This window comes from Plecotus auritus (genome assembly GCF_963455305.1).
Source record: "Plecotus auritus genome assembly, chromosome: 7".
Lineage (NCBI taxonomy): Eukaryota > Metazoa > Chordata > Mammalia > Chiroptera > Vespertilionidae > Plecotus > Plecotus auritus.
This window is the reverse complement of record NC_137774.1, coordinates 143528939-143556712: the sequence shown is the minus strand read 5'-3', so window position 1 is coordinate 143556712 and position 27774 is coordinate 143528939. Positions and strand designations below refer to the sequence as shown.

Here is a 27774-nt window from a genome sequence, read left to right as displayed (position 1 = left end):
AGCTCTTTAGTTTGATGTAGTCCCATTGGTTTATTTTTTTTTTCTTTTCCCTTACCTAAGGAAACATATCCAAAAAATCGTTACTAAGAGTGATTTCAAAGAGTTTACTGCCTAAGTTTCTTCCAAGAATTTTATGGTTTCGGGTGTTCCATTTAAGTATTTTATCCATTTTTATTTTATTATTTTACTAGAGGCCCAGTGCACGAATGCATGCACTGGTGGGGTCCAGTCAGCCCGCCCCAATGGGGGCCAATTGGGGGCAGGGCCAGCCGGAGTGAGGGGCCGCAGTTGTTCCAGTTATTCCAGTCATTCTGCCATTTGATTGCTGGGCTTTTATTATATAGGATATGATAAGGTTGTCTTGTTTCATTTTTTTGCATGTATCTGTCCAATTTTCCCAGCACCATTTATTGAAGTGACTATCTTTTTTTTTTTAAATATATTTTATTGATTTTTTACAGAGAGGAAGGGAGAGGGAGAGAGAGTCAGAAACATCGATGAGAGAGAAACATCAATCAGCTGCCTCCTGCACACCCCCTACTGGGGATGTGCCCGCAACCAAGGTACATGCCCCTGACCGGAATCGAACCCGGGACCCTTGAGTCTTCAGGTCGACGCTCTATCCACTGAGCCAAACCAGTTAAGGCGAAGTGACTATCTTTACCCCATTGCATATTCTTGTCTCCTTTGTCATAGATTAACTGACCATATAGGTGTGGAATTATTTCTGGGTGCTCTATTCTGTTTCTTTCATCTATAGGCCTGTTTTTATGCCAGTACCAAATATTTCTATGGCCCTTTAGTATCATTGGATATCAGGCAGCATGGTACCTCCAGCTTTGTTCTTTTACAAGATTGCTTTGGCAATTTGGGTCTTTTGTGGTTCCATGTAAATTTTAGGAATATTTGGTGTTCTAGTTCTGTTAAAAAATGCCATTCATATTTTGATAGGGATTGCACTGAATGTGTAGATTGTATCATGCACCTGTTGCCCAAAGCAGTCTCTTTCTGTCCCCACTTATCCCCACTTTACCCATCTCCACCTCCTCCACCCTCCTTTTCCTCTGTCACTACACTGTTGTCTGTGTCTCTGTAAATTTTCTTTTAAATATTATATTTTTAACATTTAAAATATTAACTTCTGGTAAACTCTTCTATACATCTTATATTTATAATCTTTAAAACAACATTGAGTTCCTGTTTTATCTCCAATTCTGTATTCAACTTTTTAAAATTTAACATTTTAGAACATTAAGTATTCTCAAAAATTATATATGACTATATTAAATTTATTTCTCATCCATATCTCCTTGTTGAAAACTTAGGTTGTTTCCAAATTTTAATATATACTGGCATCCTTAAATCTAAATCTTTGTGTTCTGAATATCACAGCTACTTTTCTTAATCTAAATTCCTAGGAACGGAAGTGTTCAGATCTTGGTTAAGTTTATAGTACCAAACTGTATCCTAAAAAGATTGAACCATTTTATCTTCTTACCAGCAATTTATGAATATTCATTCACTGCATGTTTGAAAATGCTGGGTAGCCATGTACAGAGTTCTACCTTGCTTGCTGTTAGACCACTTCAGGGTATTGTTGCTCGGATTTAGACTCTTACATCTGCTAGTTATCTCCACAGTTCCTAGACCTAATATGTAGGCTCAGGGGCCAAAGAAGAATTACTAGTGTAATGATATCATCTCAGACGGGCATCAGCAAGAGACCAGTTTAATCATTTTTTTAAAAAAGCAGAAATTGCCAACTCTTACATCATGCTTTCTATATGACAGGATCTGTTTTAAGCACTTTACCTCTAATAGCACATATTAATCCTTGCCACAGCCCTTGTAAAGGTTATACTGTTATTATGCCCTTTTATAGGTGAGGAAACTGATTCGCAAAGAGGTTCAGTAGTTTATTCAAGATCTGAATTTGGGGGACATAACTAAAACCAATGTATTTATGCTCAGGAAAGATGCATTAATTTATTCATTTGCTTTTATTAAGCTAAATAACATTTATTTATTTTAGGTACAAAAAGCCTTCCAAATTACCCAGAACCTACTATCTGTTTGCATATATTTAAGTAGAATAATTTTGCGTGTACTATAGCCGTTTTTTCTGACAGTGTTCTCTAAACAATTTCCCATGTCAATAAGTATAGATCTATATCAACATTTTATTGGCCATGTAGTATTTCATTTTATGGATGAAATAAAATAGATTATATAGTTTGTAGATATACCATCATTTATTTAACTGGTCCCCTTCTTTGGTCACTTTGATAACAAACACATAGCTGTTGGCTGATATATTCTGTACAAACATCTTCAGTCTTGTAATTTCCTCAGGAAAAATTCCTAGAAATGACAATTAGTAGGTATGTGTTGCTTAACATTACATCCTTGCTCCTGTCCAGTTGCTACCCTATCAATATCTCCTCATAGATTGATATATTTTAGGTGGACATCCCAGTTTTAGCCAGGAAGATTAACATCTTCTCTGTAAGAGTCCTCCATCCTATATAATGAAGAGGTAATATGCAAATTGACCATCACTCCAACACAGAAGATTGCCGCCTCCATGTGGACAAAAGATGGCCGCCACAAGATGGCCAGCAGGGGAGGGCTGTTGGGAGGGACCAGGCCTGCAAGGGAGGGCAGTTGGGGACGATCAGGCCTGCAGGGGAGGGCAGTTAGGGGTGACTGGGCCGGCAGAGTAGGGTAGTTGGGGGCGACTAGACCTATATGGGAGGACAGTTGGGGGGGACCCAGGCCTGCAGGGGAGGGCAGTTGGGGGGAACCAGGCCTGCAGGGGAGGGCCTTTGGGGGTGACCAGGCCAACAGGGGAGGGCAGTTAGGGTGACCAGGCTGTCAAGGGAGGGCAGTTAGGGGTGACCGGGCCAGCAGGGGGGGGCAATTGGGGGCAACCAGGCTAGCAAGGGAGGGCAGTTAGGGGTGACTGGGCCAGTAGGGGAGGGCAGTTGAGGGCGACCAGGCTGGCAAGGGAGGGCAGTTAGGGGTGACCGGGCCAGCAGGGGAAGGCAGTTGGGGTTGACCAGGCCGGCAGGGGAGGGAAGTTAGGGGAAATTGGGCCGGCAGGGGAGCAGTTAGGTGTCTATCAGGCTGGCAGGGGAGTGGTTAGGGGGTGATCAGGCTGGCAGGCAGAAGCAGTTAGGAGCAATCAGGAAGGCAGGCAGGTGAGCAGTTGGGAGCCAGCAGTCCTGGATTGTGAGAGGGATGTCCGACTGCCCATTTAGGATCGGGCCTAAACAGGCAGTTGGACATCCCTCGAGGGGTCCCAGATTAGAGAAGGTACAGGCTGGGCTGAGAGAGACACACCCCTCCCCCATGCACGAATTTCGTGCACCGGGCCTCTAGTGTTCTTAATAGTCAGATTAGTCTCTTTTTCCCCAAACTCATATCAGCTGACATTTTTATGATTTGAAGGATTACAATGGTGATTGGTGTTTTCTTTGTTTAATTTTGGTTTCAGAGAAATTACTATTGCTTCTCCTACCGGTAAGACATAACAATATTTTTTAAAGAACGGATTTGAATATTATTTTTACTCATGGAGTTAAGGTCTCCCAAGAGCATCCCAGGTGTAGGAACTTTGTAAATAGTATACTTTAGGTCTTGCTACTCAAAACCAGGTTCATTGACAAGTACCATCAGCATCACCAAAGAACTTATTGCAAATATACCATCCCAGCCCCACTATACCTACTGAATCAGAATTTGCATTTTAGTAAATTTCCAGGTGATTCATTTGCTCTTTACTATTTGAGAATCATTGCTTTAGGCTATTCTGTTCCCAGCTCTTATTTGTCATTTATACACAGCTCACTTTGCTCCTGGTAGTAATTGCTTTTGCTGTATGTTGCACTTTGCTGTGTGCTAGTAAACACTGACCTTTGAAAAAAACTTGCTACTTTGTATGTGTCTAGCTCAAAACAAGTATCGTTCCATAGTTGAGTTAGAAGCTGTTGTATTGATTTTGGCATTTTAGAGCTAGCTGAATTATTAATTTGGCTTCATTTTGCAGACAGAAACATTTTAAAATCAAAGATCTTGTGCAACCTGGTGCCCTCTCTCATGAAGCAGTTAGCCTTCTCTTACAGATATGCTAGTGCTAATGAATTTTTTATAATAGCTATAAATAAGTAACTGTCATCCTAAAAAGCATTATGTTTATCTGAATATGCTTACTTTGCAAATTCATTGTTTCAAAGACCACAAGTGTGCATTAAAATGAGAAACATGATAAATGTTTTTGTTGAGATTACAGTTGTTTGCTGAAATAACAAAATAAATTTTTAGATGTTACCTTTTCAAATGTTACACAAAACTGCAAAAGTGCTGCTCATCCATCAGAACATAAAGGTATCCTTCACTCTCTAAACTCAGGAACCAAATAGATTTGAACACATTTTTTGGAGATACACATTTCAATTTCAAATTGGTCTAAGGGATATTATTTATATACTAGTGGCCCAGTGCACGGTTTCATGCACAATGAAAGGAGATTAATTAGAATAAATATTTTAATATTGGTGTTCACCCTTTCTCTATAATAGAAGTGTCAGAAATGAAAGAAAATTAGTAAAATGTATATGAAAATAATATATAAATTGATTAATAAACAATAACAGCAACAAAGACATGATATAAAAACAAAACAATGATATAAAAACATTGATAAAAACAGTGACTGATAAATTGGTTAAACTTATTCTAATATCTCCCTGTATACCACATTAAGAGTAAAAACTCTTTCAGAGTGCTTGACTAATTTCCCTTGTGATGAAGTATTTACAACTTTATTTTTTATAATGAATCTTTATTGTTCAGATTATTACAATTGTTCCTCTTTTTTTCCCCCCATAGCTCCCCTCCACCCGGTTCCCACCCCACCCTCTGCCCTTACCCACCCCCAATGTCCTCATCCATAGGTGTATGATTTTTGTCCAGTCTCTTCCCGCACCCCCTACACCCCTTTCCCCACAAGAATTGTCAGTCCACTCCCTTTCTATGCCCCTGATTCTATTATATTCACCAGTTTATTCTGTTCATCAGATTTTTTTATTCACTTGATTTTTAGATTCACTTGTTGATAGATATGTATTTGTTGTTCATAATTTTTATCTTTACCTTTTTCTTCTTCTTCCTCTTCGTAAAGAATACCTTTCAGCATTTCATATAATACTGGTTTGGTGGTGATGAATTCCTTTATCTTTTTCTTATCTGTGAAGCTCTTTATCTGCCCTTCAATTCTGAATGATAGCTTTGCTGGGTAGAGTACTCTTGGTTGTAGGTTCTTGATATTCATCACTTTGAATATTTCTTGCCTCTCCCGTCTGGCCTGCATAGTTTTTGTTGAGAAATCAGCTGACATTCGTATGGGTGGTCCCTTGTAGGTAACTAACTGTTTTTCTCTTGCTGCTTTTAAGATTCTCTCTTTGTCTTTTGCTCTTGGCATTTTAATTATGATGTGTCTTGGTGTGGTCCTCTTTAGATTCCTTTTGTTTGGGGTTCTGTGCGCTTCCTGGACTTGTAAGTCTATTTCTTTCGCCAGGTGGGGGAAGTTTTCGGTCATTATTTCTTCAAATAGGTTTTCAGTATCTTGCTCTCTCTCTTCTTCTGGCACCCCCATAATTTGAACGCTTGAAGTTGTCCCAGAGCTCCTTCCACTATCTTCATATTTTTGGATTCTTTTTTTTCTTTTTGCTTTTCCGGTTGAATGTTTTTTGCTTCTTTATATTTCAAATCTTTGACTTGATTCTTGCGATCCTCTAGTCTGCTGTTAGATCTCCGTATAATATTTTTTATTTCAGTCAGTGTATGTTTAATTTCTAGTTGGTCCTTTTTCATATCCTTGAGGGTCTCACTAAATTTATCGGCCTTTTCTAGAAAATTCTTGAAAAACCTTATAACCGTGGTTTTGAACTCTATATCCAGTCGTTTGCTTTCCTCCATTTCTTTCATTTGTGATCTGTTTCTTTGTCTCTACATTTTAGTTGCTTCCCTGAGTTGATAGAGTGGCTTTGTGTGCTAGCTGTCCTATAGGGCCCAGTGGCTCAGCCTCCTCAGTTACCTGAGGTGGACACTCTTGGTGCACTCCTTTGTGGGCTGTGTGCACAGTTTTGTTGTAGTTAATTAAGCCTTGATTGTTGTTGGTATCACTGGGAGGAATTGACCTCCAGGCCAGTTGGCTGTGAGGATCAGCTGTGTCTACGCTGGGAGAACTTCTGTGCTGGAGACACCCTTATGGGAAGAGACTTGCAAAAGCCTCTGTGCTCAGCTTGGGTGGGGTGGAGTCTCAGAGCGGAGCAGACAGCATTGGTTTACCGTCAGCCCTGCCCTAATAGGCCCCTGTGTCTCAGTGTCCCATGGTAATTGCTGCAAGCACTTCTGAGAGAAAGCTGCCCTCGAGTTCCGCCCACTGCCAGACAGTCCAGTTTCTCCCTGAATGAGCCTGGGTCCCAGAGTCTCGCCCGGAACTGGAGTTCAGCGCATTCAGGAGCTTTTGTCTCCCTCCCACTTGAGAAAGCCATCTGCGCACTCAGTTGCCAGTCCTCTCCACGCGCACATCTCAGTACCTCTGCTTCCTGCAGCTCCTCTAAGTCTCAGTGTGCTTTTCTCTTTCCTTCTAGTTGTAGAATTTCCACTCAGCCAGCCTTCCTGTGGTTCTGGATGGTGTCCGTTTTGTCTTTTGGTGGTAGTTTTGAAATTAGTTGTGCGAGGCAGCAGTTTAGGTGTTTACCTATGCTGCCATCTTGGTTTCTGTAGTATTTACAACTTTAATGTCACATGCTCTTCAAACTTGAGAGAAAGCAACATATAACTGAGCATGTCCAAAAACGGATTCAGGTAGGAATATTCCTACTCTGTCTAGAGTTTGTTCTTGTGATTTATTAATAGTCATCACAAATGCTGGCATCACAGGAAACTGTCTTTGAATTAATTTAAATGGGAGGCAGTGTCAGACGGGGACTTCAGAATATCAACAAAAACAACCAAATTCAAGATTGACAATGACAGATCGAAACGCACGCATGCAATTGGCACCAGTGAGAGCTTTATATGTATCACGCATGAGCAAGTCAACATTTATTTTTAAATTGCCAGTGTGCGTCGTATATACCGGTTGATCAGATGGAAGGTTGGCCACTTAGCCTTTTATATCTATAACTAGAGGCCCAGCGTGCGATTGAAATCACGCGAGGAGGTGCCTTGCCTCCCGCTATGCGAGGAAGCACCCCGCGGGGGGTGGGGACCCGCGCCTGACTCACAGCGTCCCCCAGCCCCCCTGCCTGTGTCCACTCCAGGACCACCCGAGCCGCTGCGCCGACTTGGGCAGGCCCCCCTGCCTCTGTCTTCATCTCTGGTCCGGGCCTCACCTGCGTGTGCAACCTCCTCCTGTCTGGTCGTGACCCGTTATGGGGTCCCAGCCTAATTTGCATATTACCTCTTTATATAGAGAGGTAATAAAAGCATAATATGCTAATTAGATCAGATGTCCTTCCAGATGAAGCTTGGGCTGTGAGGGAAGCCTGAGTCCCGGGTGCCTGCTGGCGGCCAGAGGGAAGCCCAGGTCCCGATGCCAGAGGGAAGCTGGTGCCGGTGGCAGGGGGAAGGAAGGCCTACTCTTCCACGAATTTTGTGCATTAGGCCTCTAGTATAGATATAAAAGCCTAAGTGACCGTTCAACCATCCGACTGGTAGCTATGATGCACAATGACCACCAGGGGGCAGTTGCTCAATGCAGGAGCTGCCGAGCTGCAATGACTTGGCAGCTGCAGTTCTCAGGTGATGCACCCAGAACCAGAGAGGAGAGAGCCCGATTCCGGGGTGCGTCACCTGAGAACCGCCCTCTCACAATCCAGGACCCCTCAGGGGATGTCGGAGAGCTGGTGTTGGCCTGATCCCTGCAGGCCAAACTGAGAGACCCACCTGTGCATGAATCTGTGCACTGGGCCTCTAGTGTTATTATACTAGTACTATGGCCCGGTGCATGATAATTCATGCACTGGAGTGGGGGGTCTCTTAGCCTGGCCTGCCCCCTCTCACAGTCTGGGAGCCCTCAGTGGTGGGAGGCAACCCGGCGATCAGGGGAAGGCGACACCCCCCTCACACTCTGCTGCTGCCACTGCCGGCAGCGCAAGCCTTGGCCGGCCCTGGTTACCTGAGCTTCGGGCAGCCCTGGGCGGCTGGACAGCTGACATTTGAGGCTTGCCTGCACCTCGGGCTGGCCCTAGATGGCTGGGCAGCCAACATACGGGGCTTGCCTGTGCCTCAGGCCGGCCCTGGGCGGCTGGGGGTCTGAGGGTGGGTCTGGCTGCACCGTGTACCTGCCACCCCCCTGGAGGGGCTAATAGGACTGGGGGACTCCAGCGGGGCTGAGGGGACTGGGTGTCTCCATCTTGTGGCTATGGGTGCCACTATCTTTGTCATGGTCAATTTGCATATTCCCTCTTTATTAGATAGGATATAGGCTCCTCCTTCTAAAGTTATTACTATTTACAATGTGTGTGACATATGATTGAAGGGATAATTTTCTGCTGAGGGAATGAACCTAGAAAATTATAGGCAACTAGCAGCTATCAGAGTCCTCACTGAAAGGGGTCCTGTGCCCTCAGACAATTACCGTTATCAAAGTTGTATCACCTGCTTTCCGTGAATTGTAGCAAAGGTATAAGATGGCTTTCTGCTACAAGTTTAACTACGCTGTCCAAACTTTTAAGGAAATCTTGCTACTAACAAAATTTAAAGAATGCAGAGTAGAAAAGCTATTAATTCAAAATTATGGGAGGAAAATAGATGTAACTTGGGAAAGGGATAGAGCAAATGAATATTTTATGTACCTATACAAAAATAGGACCACATGCCCATGCCAGGGTTTTTCTTTGCTTTTCAAAAGCCACCCAATTGTAAGACATCACAAAGAAGTTTAGGAATATTAAAAGGGGCTTTATGCATCTCCATAGCAAAGGTACCGTGGAGATTTAGTAATATGTCTTCAGAAATTAATGACTATGTAGTATAAAATTTTATTTCATCTTGCATTGATTGATTGCAGCCTTTAAAATACATTGTGCACTGAAGGAGGGTGTTTTTTTAAATACCCATTTATTCACAATATATTTCCCTGCCATATTCTTTTTTTTTTCATTAAATTGATTGGGATGACATTGGTTAATAAAATTATATAGGTTTCAAGTGTTCATTTCTATGATACATCATCCACATATTACATTATGTGCCCACCACCTAAAGTGTAATCTTCTGTCACCATATATTTGACCCCCTTTACCCTTTACAACTGTCCTACCTGCTTCCTCTGGAAACCACTGTACTGTTGTATGTGTCTATGAGTTGTTTGTTTTCTTGTTTGTTCGTTTGTTGCTGTCAGTTTTGTGTGGGGTTTTTTTAATCCTCACCCAAGGATATATATATATATATTCTTTACGTTGACTTTAGAGAGGAAGTGAGAGAGAGAAAAAACATCAGTGTGAGAGAGAGACATCAATCGATTGCCTCCTGTACATGCCCCACCTGGGGATTGAACCCACAACCTAGGTATGTGCCCTGACCAGGAATCAAACATATAGCCTTTTGGTGTACAGGATGATGCTCCAACCAACTGAACCACATGGCCAGGGCTATTGCTTTCAGTTTTATATCCCACATATGAGTGAAATCATGGTTTTTGACTTTTTCTGTCTTATTTCACTTAGCATAATATTCTGAAGATCTATCCATGCTGTCCCAAATGGCAGTATTTACTTAACCTTGTCACTGTCCACTTCGGACTGGACAATTTGGTTGGGGGTGGGGTGCTGCCTGTGCATTATTAGACGTTTAACAGCATTCCTGATCTCCCTCCATACATTAGGTACACAGGCACTAATAGCACTCACATTCCCAGTCATTCAGTCATGGCAGTAAAATGTTTCCAGTCATTGCCCAATGTCCCCTTTGGTCAAAATCACCCCTGTTAAGAACCATTGCTCTAGACCAGCCTTGGGCAAACTACGGCCCGCGGGCCGGATCCGGCTGTTCTATCTGGTTCTCTTGCTCTCCCCTCCGCTCCTTTACTTTGAATTTATATTAGTTCACACAAACACTCCATCCATGCTTTTGTTCCGGCCCTCCGGTCCAGTTTAAGAACCCATTGTGGCCCTTGAGTCAAAAAGTTTGCCCACCCCTGCTCTAGACTATTTTGCACCCTTTATGAAGGATAGAAAAGAATACAGGTTTGCAGAATGTTCACAGTGGGGAAATATGTATACCATAATCTTATTTTTGTAGAAAAAAAAGTCATGCACACACATCAAAAACAAAATTGAAATCACATATAAAATACTAACAACGGCTATCTTGGTTATCCACAATAAAGTGTGACTTGGGGTTTTATTTCCTTCATATTTTTCTTGCATTTATTATTTTTTTAATTAGAACAATAACGTCCTCTATATCATATTCAATCATTTAGGTGGAAGATACAATGCCTTAGTTTGCTTTGGTATTTATAACAAAAATAACGTAGGTGGGTTAAACAAATATTTGTTTCTCACAGTTCTGGAGCTTGGGAAGTCCAAGATCAAGGTGCTGGCAGTTTCATTGTCTGGTGAGATCTTGCTTCTTGGCTCCTCACACGTTGGAAGGGGCCGGGAGCTCTTTGGGCCCTCTTTTACAGAAGCACTAACCCCACTTCTAAGGTCATCCTCATGGCTTAAGCACCTCCCAAAGGCCCCCCCTCCAAATACCATCATATCAGGGGTAAGGATTTCAACATATGAGTTTGGGGGGACACATTTAGTCCATAGCATACAATGATTTCCACAAATTGGGCAACATTTAAAAATTTAATTTAGAATATTATACACAGCATTATGCTTTACAGGGTTAAGTAAATATTGTATGTGAACTGAATTTTTATTGATGTCCATGGAACTAGAATAAAGTATGTGCCTAATATTTTCTCTTTTGCTTAACCAGTATAAAGATAGTTATAAACTTGAAGCACTATTTTAGTGAACTAGATTGTTCTACTTTCTGCCTGTTATGTTACTTATCAAAAAAGCTTGCTTATTCCCATAGGGGAGGTTAAAACTAGGACACCCCACAGTAGATTCAATAGAGTGAATAAGATGTAAGTTTCTTTAGTCACATGTTGCTGACTAGCCTAAAGAGGCATAATATGTCTCAGTTATTTCTATCTTCTTAGAACTTAGTTTTATTTAAAAGTAATAATAAGTTGGCAATCTCAGCTGTCTTTTTTCTTTACCTCACTATGACACAAATGAAAGAGAACTTTATCCGCACCTCAGGAACATCTCCAGATTTACACATACTCTCCTACTCCCCATCTATAACCATTCCCCTTTTCTCCCCAATCAAGAAAGAAAATTAGAATGCATATAGATTTAGAGTATGAGGATAAGAAAACAGAATAGATTAGAAATAAGGAATTTAGAAACTAAATTGCTTGTAAACATTGCTAATTTATTAAGAATATTAAAATAATCTTATTCATTCAGTTGATACTGAGGTGGGTACTACATAGCAGGCAATGTATCTGGCACAGAGCTTACAGTCTCATGACAGTGGCACACATTAATTAAGTTCTCATACACAAATAGGTAAAATTCAAACTACAATAAATGTTGTAATGGATAAATGCATATTGCTATGGGGGCACATAACTGGGGACCTATTTTATTTGTTTATTTATTTTTTAATATTTTTAGTTCTGCAAAGACCTTTATTGGATGGTGGCCTTGACCGTTATCAAACCTGGGATCCTTCAGTCTCCAGGCCGACGCTCTATCCACTGAGCCAAACCAGCAAGGGACTGGGGAACTATTTTAGATTAAGGAGTCAGAGAAGGTTTTCCTGAAATTGTATCTTTATAGTTTTGGAGTTCAAAAAAGAGGCCAGGGCTAGAGTTATAAATCTAAAAGTCATTTATATACAGGTACTGGCAGAAGCTGTGGGTTCATTGCCTAGGGAAATTGTATAGATTGGAAAGGAAAAATGAGGAGGCAGTTCAGAAGTAAACCTTAAAGAAACCCAACTTCATAGGAGATAAAAGGAAGATGCGCTGGAGCACCATCCAGGAAGAAAAAATATTTTATCATAAAAATCAAGAGAAGTGACAGATATTTAAAGACATTTTTAAATTTTAAGAAGATAATGATCAACAGTGTCAAATGCAACCAAGAAAGATGAAAACTTAAAAATGTTGGATCTAATAGCTAAAAATAAGTTGAAGATTATTTGCAAAAATGAAAAAGTTTAGAAAATAAGTAGAGAGTTTATTTGAGAAATTTGGCTCTGACAGAAGGAAGGTGGTAGCTAGAACAAAATGCAAGACTAAGAGAAGTGTGTGTGTGTGTGTGTGTGTGTGTGTGTGTGTGTGTGTAAGAGAGAGAGAAGGGGAGGGAGAGAGAGAGAGAGAGAGAGATGCGAGAAGCCATTGGAGAAAGAGAAGGCCTGGATGCATGGAGAATTTGAAAGGAATGGTGACTGGTGGAGGTTTTAGTAGAGTCATATCAGAGAGCCAGTGGCTTAGTCAGAAAAGACCAAAATTCTTGCCACAGATTTGACACTGGCTGGCAGTGGGAACAGCCTACCTAGCAGAGTATAATACAATTTAACGATTAGAGAAACATATGGAGTATTATTTTAAAGATATTTTTAGAGAAGCCTTGGTTTTAGTGCTGAATTAGATGATTTTCTAAAATTCCTTATATTCCTATTTTGTGCTTAGAAGGATTCAAGGAAGTCTCTACCTTGTCTCTCTAAGATAAGCTAAGAATCTTAAAGATTGTTTCCTTTAGCAATGTTTTCCAGTTCACTAAATCTATCTTCTTTAACCTGGCTCTTTTATATTTACAATTTCCATTTGGGTTCTCTTTCAAATTCACTTTTTGTTTTATTATATTTTTTATTATATCTTGTGTTTGCCTTATTGGCTGTATTCCTCTTTTAAATTCTCTTTTAACGTACTTATTTTTAAAACTTTTATACATTTTCAGTTATATGTAATTATTCAAAGGTGAATTCTTCCATTCATACATCTACTTATACTTTTCATTGGCAGTTTGTTTTCTGGCAAATTTTTTACTGTAAGCTTACTTTTAGTAGAAGTTGTTTCTGTGTGAATCTCAGGGGCCCTGAATTTTGGGAAATTGGGGCCAGTTTTGTGTTTGACTTTGCTGTGGTCTTACGGCTTCCACTAGTTTAAGATTTAATGTTATTTTTTCTGTGCAGGGTTTCCCAGCTTCTTGGGAAGTGCTAATTCAGACCTCACATCCACAAGTAGTGCAAGTTTGACATGCTGGTATTCTCTCTGCTGACTCTCTCTAGGGTAGCTTGCTCTGTACCATATTCCTCAGACCAAACAGCTTTTCTAGTTTGCAGCTATACATAGACCCTTGATATTTGACTCCTAATCTATATCTTCAAACGTATATATTAGGTTTTTGAACACTTTTTAAAAAATTTAAATTCTTTATTGTTTAAAGTATTACATAAGTCTCTTTTTTCCCCCATTAACCTCTCTCTGACTGCTCCCACCCCCCAGCACATGCTCTCACCCCTCTACTGTCTGTATCCATTGGTTATGCTCATATGCATGCATACCTGTCCTTTGGTTGATCTATTACCCCTCTCCCCCCGACCCCCGAGCCCCTGCCTTCCGTTTTAGGTTGGGAGGTGTGTCCGATGTTTCTGGCTCTATTTTTTGTTCATCAATTTATGTTGTTCATTATATTCCACAAATGAGTGAGATTATGTGATATTTATCTTTTTTCGACTGGCTATGTCGCTTAGCATAATGCTCTCCAGATCCATCTATGTTGTTGCAAATGGTAAAAGTTCCTTCTTTTTTTATAGCAGTGTAGTATTCCATTGTGTAGATGTACCACTGTTTTTTAATCCACTCATCTGCGGTTTCCAAATCTTAGCTATTGTAAATTGTGCTGCTATGAACATTAGGGTGCATATATACTTTCTGATTGGTGTTTCTGATTCCTTGGGATATATTCCTAGAAGTGGGATTACTGGGTCAAATGGGAGTTCCATTTTTAATTTTTTGAGGAAATTCCATATTGTTTTCCACAGTGGCTGCACCAGTCTGCATTCCCACCAGCAGTGCAGGAGGGTTCCTTTTTCTCCATATCTTCACCAGCACTTGCTGTTTGTTGATTTGCTGATGATAGCCATTCTGACAGACGTGAGATGGTATCTCATTGTCATTTTGATTTGTATCTCTTGGATGATTAGTGTTTTGAGCATGTTTTTACATGTATCTTGGCCTTCTTTATGTCCTCTTTTAAAAAGTATCTATTTAGGTCCTTTGCCCATTTTTTGATTGGATTGTTTATCTTCCTTTTGTCAAGTTGTATGAGTTCCCTATAAATTTTGGAGATTAAACCCTTGTCGGATATAACATTGGCAGATATGTTCTCCCATGCAGTGGGCTTTCTTGTTGTTTTGTTGATGGTTTCTTTTGCTCTGCAGAAGCTTTTCATTTTTATGTAGTCCCATTTGTTTATTTTCTCCTTAGTTTCCATTGTCCTAGGAGCTATGTGGGTAAAGATATTGCCATGAAATATGTCTGATATTTTGCTGCCTCTGGATTCTTCTAAGATATTTATGGTTTCCTGTCTTACGTTTAAGACCTTGATCCATTTTGAGTTTACTTTTGTGTATGGTGTAAGTTGGTGGTCTAGTTTCATTTTTTTGCATGCATCTGTCCAATTTTCCCAACACCATTTATTGAAGAGACTGTCCTGACTCCATTGTATGCTCTTGCTTCCTTTGTCAGTATTAGTTAAGTATATTGACTTGGGCTGATTTCTGGGTTCTCTGTTCTGTTCCATTGGTCTATATGTCTGTTTTTGTGCCAGTACCAGGGAGTTTTGAGAACAATGGCTTGGTAATATAGCTTGATATCTGGTATTGTGATCCCTCCAACTTTGTTCTTCTTTCTCAGTATTTTTGAGGCTATTTGGGGTCTTTCTTTATTCCAGATGAATATTTGGAGAGTTTGTTCTAGGTCTGTGAAATGTGCCATTGGTATTTTAATGAGGATTGCATTGAATCTATAGATTGCTTTTGGATAGTATGGACATTTTAATGATGTTGATTCTACCAGTCCATGAACACGGTATATTCTTCCATTTGTTTATGTCTTCCTCTATCTCTTTTTTTAATGTCCTGTAGTTTTCTGAGTACAGGTCTTTTACCTCCTTAGTTAAGTTTATTCCTAGGTATCTTAATTTTTTTGGTGCAATGGTAAATGGGATTGTTTTTTAGTTTCTCTTTCTGTGAGTTCATTATTGGTGTATAAAAAAGCTATAGCTTTCTGGGTGTTAATTTTGTATCCTGCTACATTGCCAAATTCATTTATTAAGTCTAGTAGTGTTTTGATGGAGTCTTTAGGGTTTTCTATATACAATATCATGTCATTATCTGCAAATAATAACAGTTTTACTTCTTCTTTTCCTTTTATTTCTTCTTCTTATCTGATTGCTATGGCTAGCAATTCCAGCACTATGTCAAACAGGAGTGGTGAAAGTGGGCATCTCTGCCTTGTTCCTGTTCTTAGTGGAAATGGTTTTAGTTTTTGCCCATTGAGTATGATGTTGGCTGTAGGTTTGTCATATAGGGCTTTTATTATGTTGAGGTATGATCCCTCTATTCCCACTTTGCTGGGAGTTTTTATCAGGAATGGGTGTTGGATTTCTTCAAATGCTTTTTCTGCATCAATTGATATAATTATGTGATTTTTGTCTCTCAATTTGTTTATGTGTTGTATCACATTTATTGATGTACCAGCCTTCCATCCCTGGAATAAATTCCACTTGGTCATGGTGTATGATCTTTCTAATGTAATGCTGGATCCGATTTGCTAGAATTTTGTTGATGATTTTAGCATCTATGTTCATTAGGGATATTGGTCTGTAATTCTCTTTCTTTGTGGTGTCTTTATCGGTTTTGGGATTAGGGTAATGCTGGCTTCATAGAAAGAGCTTGAAAGAGTGCCTTACTCTTGATTTCTATCCTGAGGAGGATAGATTTTAGTTCTTTTTTGAATATTTGGTAAAACTCCCCTGTGAAGCTTTCTAGACCAGGGCTTTAGTTTGCTGGAAGTTTTTTTATTATTATTATTGCTTTAATTTCATTGGTAGTTATCAGCCTATTATTCTTCCTGATTGAGTTTTAGAAGCTTGTGTTTTTCTAAGAATATGTCCATTTCATCTAGTTTGTCCAGTTTGTTGGAGTAGAGTTGTTTATAGTATGTTTTTACAATCCTTTTTATGTCTGTGGAGTTAGTTGTTACTTCACATCTTTCATTTCTGATTTTGTTTATTTGGGTCCTCTCTCTTTGTTTCATCAATCTTGTTTATTCTTTCAAAGAACCAGCTCTTGGTTTTATTGATCTTTTGTATTGTTTTTTTGTTTGTTTGTTTGTTTGTTTGTTTTTATCTCTGTCGTTTATTTCCACTCTTATCTTTATTATTTCCTTCCTTCTGCTTACTCTGGGTTTTCCTTATTGCTCTTTTTCTAATTCTGTGAGTTGTAGTGTTAGATAATTTATTAACAGTTTTTCTTGTTTTTTGAGATGGGCCTGTAGAACTGTGAATTTCCCTCTCAGGACTGCTTTCACTGTGTCCCATGGATTTTGGATTGTTGTGTTTTTGTTGTCATTTGTTTCCAGGATGATTTTTATTTCTTCTTTGATCTCTTTGATTATCCAATCATTGTTTAATAGCCTGCTGTTTAGCTTCCAAGTGTTTGTGTGTTTTTTTAATTGTAGTTTATTTATAATTTTATGCCATTGTGATCTGAGAAGATGCTTGATATGATTTCTATCTTCTTTAATTTGAAGAGATGGCCTAAGTCCTAATATATGGTCTATCTTTGAAAATGCCCCCTGTGCACTTGAGAAGAATGTATATTCTGTACTTTGGGTTGAAATGTTCTGAAGTTGTCAATTAGTTCCATCTGATCTAGTGAGTCATTTAGGATTGCTGTTTTTTTTTTTTTTGCTGAATTTTTGTTTAGAGGATTTATCCAGTGGTGTCAATGGGGTATTAAAGTCCCCTACTATAATGGTCTTGCTGGTGATCTCTCCCTTGATATCTTCCAGAAGTTTTTTTATGTATTTGGGTGCTCCTATATTGGGTGCATATATGTTTACCAGAGTTATATCCTCTTGTTGAATTGCTCCCTTTAGTATTATGAAGTGGCCCTCCATATCTCTTGTTATGGCCTTCACTTTGAGGTCTAATTTGTCATATATAAGTATTGCTACCCAGATTTTTTTTCCATTTGCCTGAAAAAACGTTTTCCATCCCTTCACTATCAGTCTCTGTGAGTCCCTTGTTCTGAGGTGGGTCTCTTGCAGACAGCAAATGTATGGGTCATGTTTTCTTATCCATTCAGCTACCCTATGTCTTTTGATTGGAACATTTAACCCATTTACATTTAAGGTTATCACTGATAGGTACTTGTTTGTTGCCATTTTTATTCTTTATGCCTATGTTCCTTCTTCCCTTTCTATTTCTTCTTTTTACAGCAGTCCCTTTAGCATTTCTTACATTGCTGGATTGGTGGTAATAAACTCCCTTAGTCCTTTTTTTGTCTGTGAAGCACCCTATTTCACCTTCAGTTTTGAATGATAGCCTTGCTGGGTATAGTATTCTTGGATTCAGTCCCTTGCTTTGCATCACTTTGTATATTTCATTCCATTCCCTTCTGGCCTGATGTGTTTCTGTTGAGAAATCAGTTGATAGTCTAATGGGAGATCCCTTTTGGTAACTTTCTGTCTCTCTCTGGCAGCCTTTAAAATTCTTGCTTTGTTGTTGGTGTTTGCCAGTTTAATTATGATGTGTCTTGGTGTGGGCCTTTTTGGGTTCATCTTGTTTGGGACTCTGTGTGCTTCTTGGAGTTGTGTGCCTTTTTTCTTCCCAAAATCAGGAAAGTGTTCTGTCATTGTTTCTTCAAACAGGTTTTCTATTCCTTGCTCAGCTTCCTCTCCTTCTAGCACCCCTATTATTGATTCTTTTTTATTTCCTCTTGATTCTTACATGTTGTTGAATTTGTCTTCCATCCTTTTCAGCGTCCTTATAACCAGTGCTCTGAATTCTTTCTCTGACAAATTTGCTTGCCCCCGTTTCATTTTTTTTTTCTGGTGATTCCTCCTTTTCTTTCATATGGAGGTTGTTTTTTTGCTTCCCCATTTTTGCTGTTCCTTGATGATTTTTTCTATGTATTAGATCATACTGCTATGCCACCCCAATTTTTTGAGTTTGTCTTATATAGTTGATGTTTTGTGTGACCCAGTGGTGCAGTCTCTCAGGTCTTCTGGGCTGGGTTTTCTAGGGAAGCCCCCTACTTGGGATATTTGGGTTATCGTGGTATAGTTGGGTCTTGAGTGTTATTGTCTCATTTGTGGATGGAGTCTTCTCTCAGGGTGTCTGGTTATGTGGCTCACCCTCTACCACTTTGACCAAACAGCACAAAATACAACTCGACAAGACACCACACAAAAGGAGCAAAACCTGAATGTACTCATGACACCAGTAACACCGATAAAAATGACCACCAGAGAAAAGAGAATTAGGAGAGAGAAAAGAGAGCAAAGATGATATCAAGGAAAGAAAATAAAAGGTAAGAGAGAAAATCAAAATAAAAAAACCATCACAAAACAAACAGATAAACCAAAAAAAGCAAACAACATACACCCACAAAAAGGGGGGGAATCAGTAGAGGCAGAACTTATATACAGAGAGTAAGGTTAAGGAGTTGAATGAATACAGGAAAGACCCTGATTCAGTATAGAGGAGGTAGAAAGAGATGAATGGGTAAGAAGAAAAGGAAAAAATAAAATAAATTAAGTAATAAAAAGATAAAACAAAAAATATATTTTTTAATTTATTCATTTATTCATCCGTTTTTGGAAAAGGAGAATAGAGGAGAGAGCAGGTAGGCTTGAGTTTATTGAGTGAAACTAATTAAACAATTAGGAGAAGAAGAAAGCACCAGAGGAGAGGAAAAACAAGCATAAATTTTTTAAAAATTGACTAACAAAGAAAGAGAAAGGAGAAGGGTGCATGGAATTGGAGCAGGGGAGAGGAAATTAGATATATGAGTAAGCCAACAGAGACTACAATAATAATAATACATAAGTGAAGCAGATAAAGAAGATCAATTTTTAACCAGGGGTAAAAAGAAAGGAAAGAGAAAAACTAAAGTGGGGACAGGAGAGGTTAAAACAGGATGGAAGAAGGAGAAGTGGGGAAGAAAAGGGTGGAAAAAATAAGATAAAATAAAATCCTATATAATGAAGAGGTAATATGCAAATTTCCCCTCACACCCTCGTGTCACAAGATGGCCGCCCCACATTGTCACAAGATGGCCAGCAGGGGAGGGCAGTTGGGGATGACCAGGCCTGCAGGGGAGGGCATTTGGGGGGGACCAGACCTGCAGGGGAGGGCAGTTGGGGGCTATTGGGCCAGCAGGGGAGCAGTTAGGTGTCAGGCCAGCAGGAGAGTGGTTAGGGGGCTATCAGGCTGGCAGGCAGAGTGGTTAGGGGCAACTAGGCAGCCAGGCAGGAGAGTGGATGGGAAACAGCAGTCCTGGATTGTGAGAGGGCTGTCCGACTGCGGGATTGGGCCTAAACCGGCAGTCGGACATCCCCCAAGGGGTCCCAGATTGGAGAGGGTGCAGGCTGGGCTGAGGGACACCCCCCACCACCACCCCAGTGCTCAAATTTCATGCATCAGGCCTCTAGTAATAAATAAAATATTTTATTTTTTTTTAATAAAAGATAAAAAAGTGAAGTGGGGGCTGGTTTAAGACCCCACTCCTCTGTTCTGTCTGCCACTTCTCAGTTTCTCGTTAGGTAGTTAGCACCTTGTTGAAATTCCAGGTGATCCACAGCTCCTGTTTGCATGCAAGCAGGTGGGACCAGTCTGCCTGCTTTGCCTGTCTGCCTGCTGTCAGTCTTAGTCTCTCAAGCGTCTGTTTCTGATAGGTTTAGGTACTATATTGCTTTCCGAGACTGAACCCCCTTTTCAAACCAGTCCCTGAGGGCTCTTTAGGGCTATTCAGAGTCTGTTTCCTTTGTACAGCTCAGGTTGTAGTCTGGGTCTGGCTGTGTTGGCTGTCTTGAGGCTGCTGGAAGGGGCTGGAGGTTGTGGGCTTCCCTGCTATCAAAACCCAAAATCGGGTGGAATTTTCTATCCTGTCCATTATTCTCTGATTTGGGTGAATATATAGCAGAGTGCTCTCTCAGAGATCCTCCAGATTCCTGCCCAAACCCCAAAGAATCTTTAGTATATGTTGAGCATAGGAGATGGGGAAAGGAGAAGCAGGAAAAAAAAAAACTCTTTAATTCTATCATTTATACTCAGAATCCTGGACTTTTGAAAATCAAACGCCAAAAATTTAATAATTTCTTTGTTATTTACATGCTGCTGTGCCATCCATTCCTTGAGGCAGTCACACATTCTCTGTTTCTGCCTGAGTGGAGAAGGGTCATGGATAACAAGGCCCTGGAACAGAAAACACACTGGTTATATACAGTAAATGGAGGAGCTTTTTGTGCTACAAAAAAAAAACAAAGAAAATGAAGTACTAAGGCAGGAAAAGGGGCCCAAGAGGTTTAGTAAAGAAGAGAGAAGACTGAAAGAACTCTTTACTCTCTAAGTAATGAGTGACAGGCTGTGGTTTGAGCAGCTGCATTTGGTGGATCTGGAACTGATTGACAGCAGAAAGGATTGGCACTGGCAGCTGAAAAATGCCTTTTTTTATAGACCTGTGTTCACTCTCCAGGTAGCTCCTAGCCCAATGGGACTTCTCACCTGCCTGGAGGCCAGAAACAAGGATCTTTGACTTCTTTTTTTAAAACTTCAAAAGAAGTAGAGAAATGCATATCAGAATAAAAATGTGAACTCAAAAGATATGATTATTTTAAGACTTAGGGGAAAAAAGATCAAAATTATTCATCATAAAACCAGTGTCTCCTCCTCTACCAAAATGAAAATTAGCTCCTGCTGATTTTGGTTTCCAAATATCTTAAATTTTCAAGGCAACCACTCTGGTTCAGGTCCTTGGTACCCCATTCCTTAATTACTGCCTCTTTCTGCCACTTAGGACTCACATTCTTATAAATATAGTAGAGGCCCTGTGCACTCACCTGGCCTGTGGGGATCGGGTCGAAACCGGCTCTCCTATATCTCCCGAGGGGTCCCGGATTGCAAGAGGGTGCAGGCCAGGCCGAGGGACCCCACCGGTGCACCATCGGGGCCAGGGAGGGACCGTGGGAGGGCGCTAAGGCATGTCTGATCCGTTTCACCCAGTCCCAGTCGGCCAGACCCCAGCAGCAAGCTAACCTACCGGTCGGAGTGTCTGCCCCCTGGTGGTCAGTGCACATTATAGCGACTTGTCAAATGGTCAGAGGGACAATTAGCGTATTATATATATAGATTTTTCTTTTATATATATATATATATATATATATACACACACACACACACACACACACACACACACACACACATAGATTTTGCTTCTTTTTAAAGAACTAGTTCTTAGGCCTTACTTACTTGATATGTTCACGGCAGTATTCCTAGTGCCTTGTGTATCCCTGCTATGTACTGAGTTGTGTCCTCCCAAAATTCATGTGTTGAAGCTCTAACCCCCAGCGAGATAGGGTTTTTAGGAGATAATAAAGATTAAATGTGGTCATATGAGAGGGGTGGAGGGGGTGGTCACATAGGATTGCTGGCCTTGTAAGAAAAGGAAGAAAGATCTCTCTGCATGCACAGAGGAAAGGCCGTGTGAGCACACGGAGAGAAGGCGGCCATCTGCAAGCCGGGAAGGGAGCCTTCATCAGAACTCACCATATGTGGCACCCTGATCTTGGATTCCCAGCTTGAAGAAAAAATAAACGTTTGCTGTTTAAGCTACCCAGTCTGTGGTATTTTGTTATTGCAACCTGAGCAGACTAAGAAAGCCTGAAATAATGCTTATTAACGCACTCAATAAATATTTGTTGATTGAGGGGGAATTAGCAGTGCTGTGTTCAGGAACATAATGAAACTTCTCAGGCTAGCAAGGAATGGTCTCCACACTAGGCTTGCGGATCATAGTCTCTGTCACCACTGCTTAGTTCTGCAATGGTAGCACAGAGCAGCCATCCACAGTACAGAGGCAAAGGAGCATGGCTGTGTTCCAGTGAAGTATTGTTTACAAAAACAGGCAGCAGGCTGTCTTTAGCCCATAGTCTATCACTTGCCCAGTCCTGATCAATAGCAACTGACCCACCTTGTCTCTCCAAGGAATATTTCCTATTCCTTATTGGAAAAACCCTGTGTAGTCAGACTGACAGGTGTCTCATCCACATTCTCCATGGTTTCTCCATACTTCCCTCTTAACTCAAATTTCCTTTCCACTTCCCCCTTCATTCCAATTTCTATTCTTCCCTCCAGGTCCAGGAGTTAAGAAAAAATAAATAAAGCATAGTCCATGCCCACAAGGGTCATATAAATGTAATAGAGGAGGAAATATGTAGAACAAGCATGCTTGATGTAGAAGTATTGTGGAAGGTATCAGAAGCATAGTAGGGGCCTAAAGGAGAGGTGGGATATTTTTACAGAGGGCAGAGTAGTGGAAGGAGAGTGATCAGGCGTCAGAGAGGAACCAGGAGACTGGGAGGAGGAGCAAGTCCACAAAGAGCAGGAAGCGGGGAGGCAAGGCAAGTAAGAGGAGGGAGGGAGGAAGGGGAGGGGATGGAGGTGAGGGAAGGGAAGGAAGGCAAGGGAGAGGAGAGGGAGAAAGAGGAGAGGAGAGGGAGAAGCTGAAACATGAAAAGACGAGATGAGATAATTTTATTTATGTGAAATACGTGTGTACCTAGGTTAAAAATAAGAGGAAAAGATAGATCAGTATCTCCTGATACAGATATTCATGATATGTTGATAAAGGTAAAAGTAGCAGCGTGCTTATGTGCACATGTGCTTTTATATTTTGTGTGAGCCAAGATAAGGTATGAAAGGTCTTAACCACTGTTGGCTCAGGGATGGTTGCTTGTGAAAGATAGGGAGTTAGCAGGCGAGTGGAGATGGTTATTGTGATTTTAGCTCTAAATAACGGAAACTTGTCTGACAGAAGCAGCAGCCCACACAGACTAAGACAATCATTACACTTACCGGGAAATTGAGGATCAGAGTCATTGAATAAGGTTAAGGTCATAATAACTTATTTAAGCCACAGGTCTGTTTGACTTTACAGCCCAAACTCTGAACCACTTCACTACACTGCATCCATAAAATTTCATGCTGTGGTGGGGGTAGGACAGATGGAGAATCTGTAATCCTGGGTCTGGTATACCTAACACTTAGTAATTAGTGCTGGTTACATAGAGATACAGGTGTGCTTAATGTGCTTAGGTATATGTTAGCATTTAGCATTATGTAAAAAGAATAATGAAGACTTCTGAGTTTTTTCATGTATGTTTTCTGTTTCTTCTTACTTTACAAAGTAGTATTTCTGTCAGTTTGAATATGGCACAGAAACAAATCTTATATGCTTTTCATAAATATTTTCATTCATTTTAACAAAATATAAAGTTAGTCTCTTTTTCCAAGGAAACTAATCTCATGCTGAACTAAGAAAAATTGGTTTTGCTTATGTTTTGCAGACTTTGACTAATGACATGAATACAGATGATGAAATTGAATATGTAGAAGAAAAGGAAAGCTACATCTGTGCAGTGTGTCTGGATGTTTATTTCAACCCATACATGTGTTACCCTTGCCACCACATCTTCTGTGAGCCCTGCTTACGGACTCTTGCCAGAGACAATCCTGCAAGCACTCCCTGCCCACTGTGTCGGACAATTATTTCCAGAGTCTTTTTCCAGACAGGTAACTGTTCCCTTTCATTAACATGATCGCCTCTGTATTCTCTTTGTTCCGGATCTTAAGGTATTTTGTAAACTATTATGAGAAAGTTATTGAAAATCATACACAATGTGACATAATTTGTTACTCTCCCTCCAGTTTATAAAACAGTGCTTGCCCAACTCATAGAACTCCGTTAGAATCACAGGATCATAGGTAAGAATAGGTTCTCATCTTTAGTCCCTTACTCTATGCTGAGGTCTTTTCTAGAACATCCTAAGTAGCTATTTTTTAGTCTTTACGTGGACTTCTCCAGTGTCAAGGATATTCCATTGAAATTTGAAGCAGCCCTGTTGATTGTTTATTCCTTATATCTGCCTTCCATTATTACTCATTCTTTGGCCCTTGTTATTTTCTCTGGAGTATCAGAGGATATATCTGTAAATATCTGAGAAAAACTATTATGCCTTCCCCCACACTCCAGATCATCTCAACCTTCTTATTGTTCTTAATTAAGGTCTTTCTTCTTAATGAGAAGAAAGTAAAATTGGAGCAAGGATTTCTTTATTTGATTATCATACAAAAATAGAATATAAAACAGTATTTAAAACATACTATAGATACAGAGACAAAGAAATATCGAACAGATTGTCAAACTTCAGCGGGAAGGCAGGGGAGGTTTGGAGGGGGGGAGGTAAGAGATCAACCAAAGGATTTGTATGCATGTATATAAGCATAACCAATGGACACAGACATCAGGGGGGTGAGGGCATGTGCCGGGGTCTGGGGGAGGACAGGGGGAGGTCAATGGGGGAAAAATGAGACATATGTACTACTATTTGTAATACTTTAAACAATAAAATAAATAATTAATTAAATAATTAATTAAAATAAAATGAATTTAAAAAAATAAAGCTAATGAATGTGGATCATAGAGAACTGCCAAGAAAAGAGGGAAGAATGATAGAGGTGAGCAGAGCTAGTATTTACTGAGTGCTACACTACAGTGTGCTAAGTGTTCAAGGAGAGAATGTCTGCTCCACATTCTCGCCTCAACCAGAGGATTTGATGGGGGAATCAAAGTAAGTACAGTAAATTGGAGAAAACACATGGTACATTTTTCTCGCTTAAAAGAAAATCCAAGGACCCGCCTGCAAGGGAGAATCAGATTTCGAAGATAAGCTTTGGGTAGCCTAACCCAGCCAGCTGCATGACAACTTGCAAACCTGGTTTTAGGCTCAGTAATCAAATCATGAAGAGAAAATAAAGCTACACCTCTTTGATCTGCCCAGTGCATGTAGACTGGAGCACAAAATCCCTGAACTGAGCTTGGGCAGACCTGGGCATGAAAGGATACAAAAGGGCATGCATGTCAAGCATAGTGACTGCCCAGTAGAGAAATGTGATTGGGACATTAAGCTGTCATCAGTCTCACTAGGAAGATTACTCTCTCTCTCCCCCTTTTAATTCTTTATTGTTTCAAGTATTACATGTGTCTCCTTTTCTCCCCATTGCCCTCTCCCCTGCTCCCAAGCCTTCACCACCCATTGTCTGTGTCCTTGGATTATGCATATACACATATGAGTTCATTGGTTGATCTATTACCCCCTCCAACCTCCCCTGCCTTCCCTCTGAGGTTTGACAGTCTGTTCGATGCTTCTCTGTCTCTGGATCTATTTTTGTTCATCAGTTTATGCTGCTGATTATATTCCACAAATGAGTGAGATCATGTGATATTTATCTTTCTCCAACTGGCTTATTTCACTTAACATAATGCTCTCCATTGTCCATCCATGCTATTGCAAATGGTATGTTCTTTTTTATAGCAGCATAGTCTTCCATTGTGTAGATGTACCATAGTTTTCTAATCTACTCATCTGTGGATGGGCATTTAGGCTGTTTCCAAATCTTAGCTATTGTAAATTGTGCTGCTATGAACATAGGGGTGCATATATTCTGTCTGATTGGTGTTTCTGATTCCTGGGATATATTCCTAGAAGTGGGATTACTGGGTCAAATGAGAGTTCCATTTTTAGTTTTTTGAGGAAACTCCATACTGTTCTCCACAGTGGCTGCACCAGTCTGCATTCCCACCAGCAGTGCACGAGGGTTCCTTTTTCTCCACATCCTCACCAGCACTTGTCGTTTGTTGATTTGTTGATGATAGCCGTTCTGACAGGTGTGAGGTGGTACCTCATTGTTGTTTTGATTTGCATCTCTCGGATGATTAGTGACTTTGAGCATGTTTTCATATGTCTTTTGGCCTTTTGTATGTCCACTTTCAAAAAGTGTCTGTTTAGATCCTTTGCCCATTTTTTTATTGGACTGTTAAGATTCCTCTTGTTAAGATGTATGAGTTCCCTATAAACTTTGGAGATTAGATCCTTATCGGAGATAACATTGGCAGATACGTTCTCCCATGCAGTGGACTTTCTTGTTGTTTTGTTGGTGGTTTCTTTTGCTGTGCAGAATGGGCAGATCACTCTTTCTTTCCTTGGGAAGAACAAGTAAAGAATGGAGACAGTGAAGAAGGCAGTTCCATGAGAGGGCAGGAGCTCACTGGAGGGCCCTCATTTCTGGCTTATATTGATGTGGGGAAAAGCGGTTCTTTTCTAAGACCAGATCCCTTGTTGGGGTCTTTGGAGTGAAAAAACTGGAGGTACCAATAACATCCCTTTCTCAATATTATCTCTGGCTATCTGTATAAGAAAGCATTTACTAGGAGCCTGTTTTAATAAGAAGCTTTTAGACCATGTACACAGCGATTTAGACAGATGTTGTCCCTGCCTTTCATGATCTAACACTGATAATTTTTAAATAACTAGGGGCCCGGTGCACAAAGATTCGTGCATGGGGGGTAGGTCCCTCAGCCCGACCTGCACCCTCCAATCTGGGAGCCCTCAGGGGAGCCTTCTCTAATCCAGGAGTTTCTGTCTGTCTTTGCAATCATATAAGCGAATTGTCTGAGACCCCAACCCAGGTTGGTTTGGTGCTCACAGAATAATAGAGGCATTTTTTTTTTCTTTGCTTCATTGGTGTAGATTTCCTGGAAGTTTTAGGATATCTTCCCTTTAATTTTTCCTAGACACTCTGATTTTACTTATGTCTCTCACCTTTGCTTTCCCTCCGTCCTCCACTGCAACAGTAACTTGCTCCAGGCTCACTTTGCTCTAGTGTCTAGGAGATCTGTCTGCCACCAGAACTACGATTCCCAGCATTCCTGGTGCTCCCCATACTCCCTTCCTGCTCTGTCTCTGTCCCACGGCCTCCCGCTCTGCCAAGTCCTCCAAGCCACCAGCTCTCCCTCTCTGCTCTCCGTCTGGTGGCTTGGGGAGCCAAGTTCCCCAAGCTGCTCCACTCTCCGCTGGCTCTCCCACTCTGCTCTCCGCCTGGCGCCTGTGTATGCAAATTAACCCACCCTCTTTGTTGGGCTAATTTGCATACTCACTCCTGATTGGCTGGTGAGCGTAGCAGAGGTACGGTCAATTTACATGATTCTCTTTTATTATTAGGATTGCTTTCCCTAACATCTTAAAGCAATGATGATTCAAGTGTCTTTTGATTCATTTATCAAAACAACAAAGCTATAATTTCCTTTATTTTCAAAATCAGTTTTTTTCTAATATAAATCATATTGAGAATACATATTCCACTAGAATGAGTATTTGGTTGTATACTGTAATATAGATTCTATCAGTAATAAAGGGACTATCCTACTTATTTATACCCTACCTCAAAAGAATTTGAGGTGTTTTAAAAGATATAATCAATGAAATAGCAGCACAAGGGAATGTATTAATTGAAGTGAAATATAAAGACCAGGTGAGAGTGTATGGGCTGATAAATA

At 40.4% G+C, this 27774-nt stretch overlaps 1 protein-coding gene across 5 annotated transcripts in view; it reads left to right on the top strand.

Annotated features, from left to right (window-relative positions):
- The window catches only part of RNF180 (ring finger protein 180), a 96875-nt gene that overhangs the window by 52682 nt on the left and 16419 nt on the right, over positions 1–27774 (top strand). For all 5 annotated transcript variants that reach the window (XM_080680040.1, XM_080680037.1, XM_080680038.1 and 2 more), the window contains one exon: positions 23726–23951. In XM_080680040.1, the coding sequence (XP_080536166.1) occupies positions 23726–23951 (226 nt within the window). The remainder of the gene's footprint in view (positions 1–23725; positions 23952–27774) is intronic.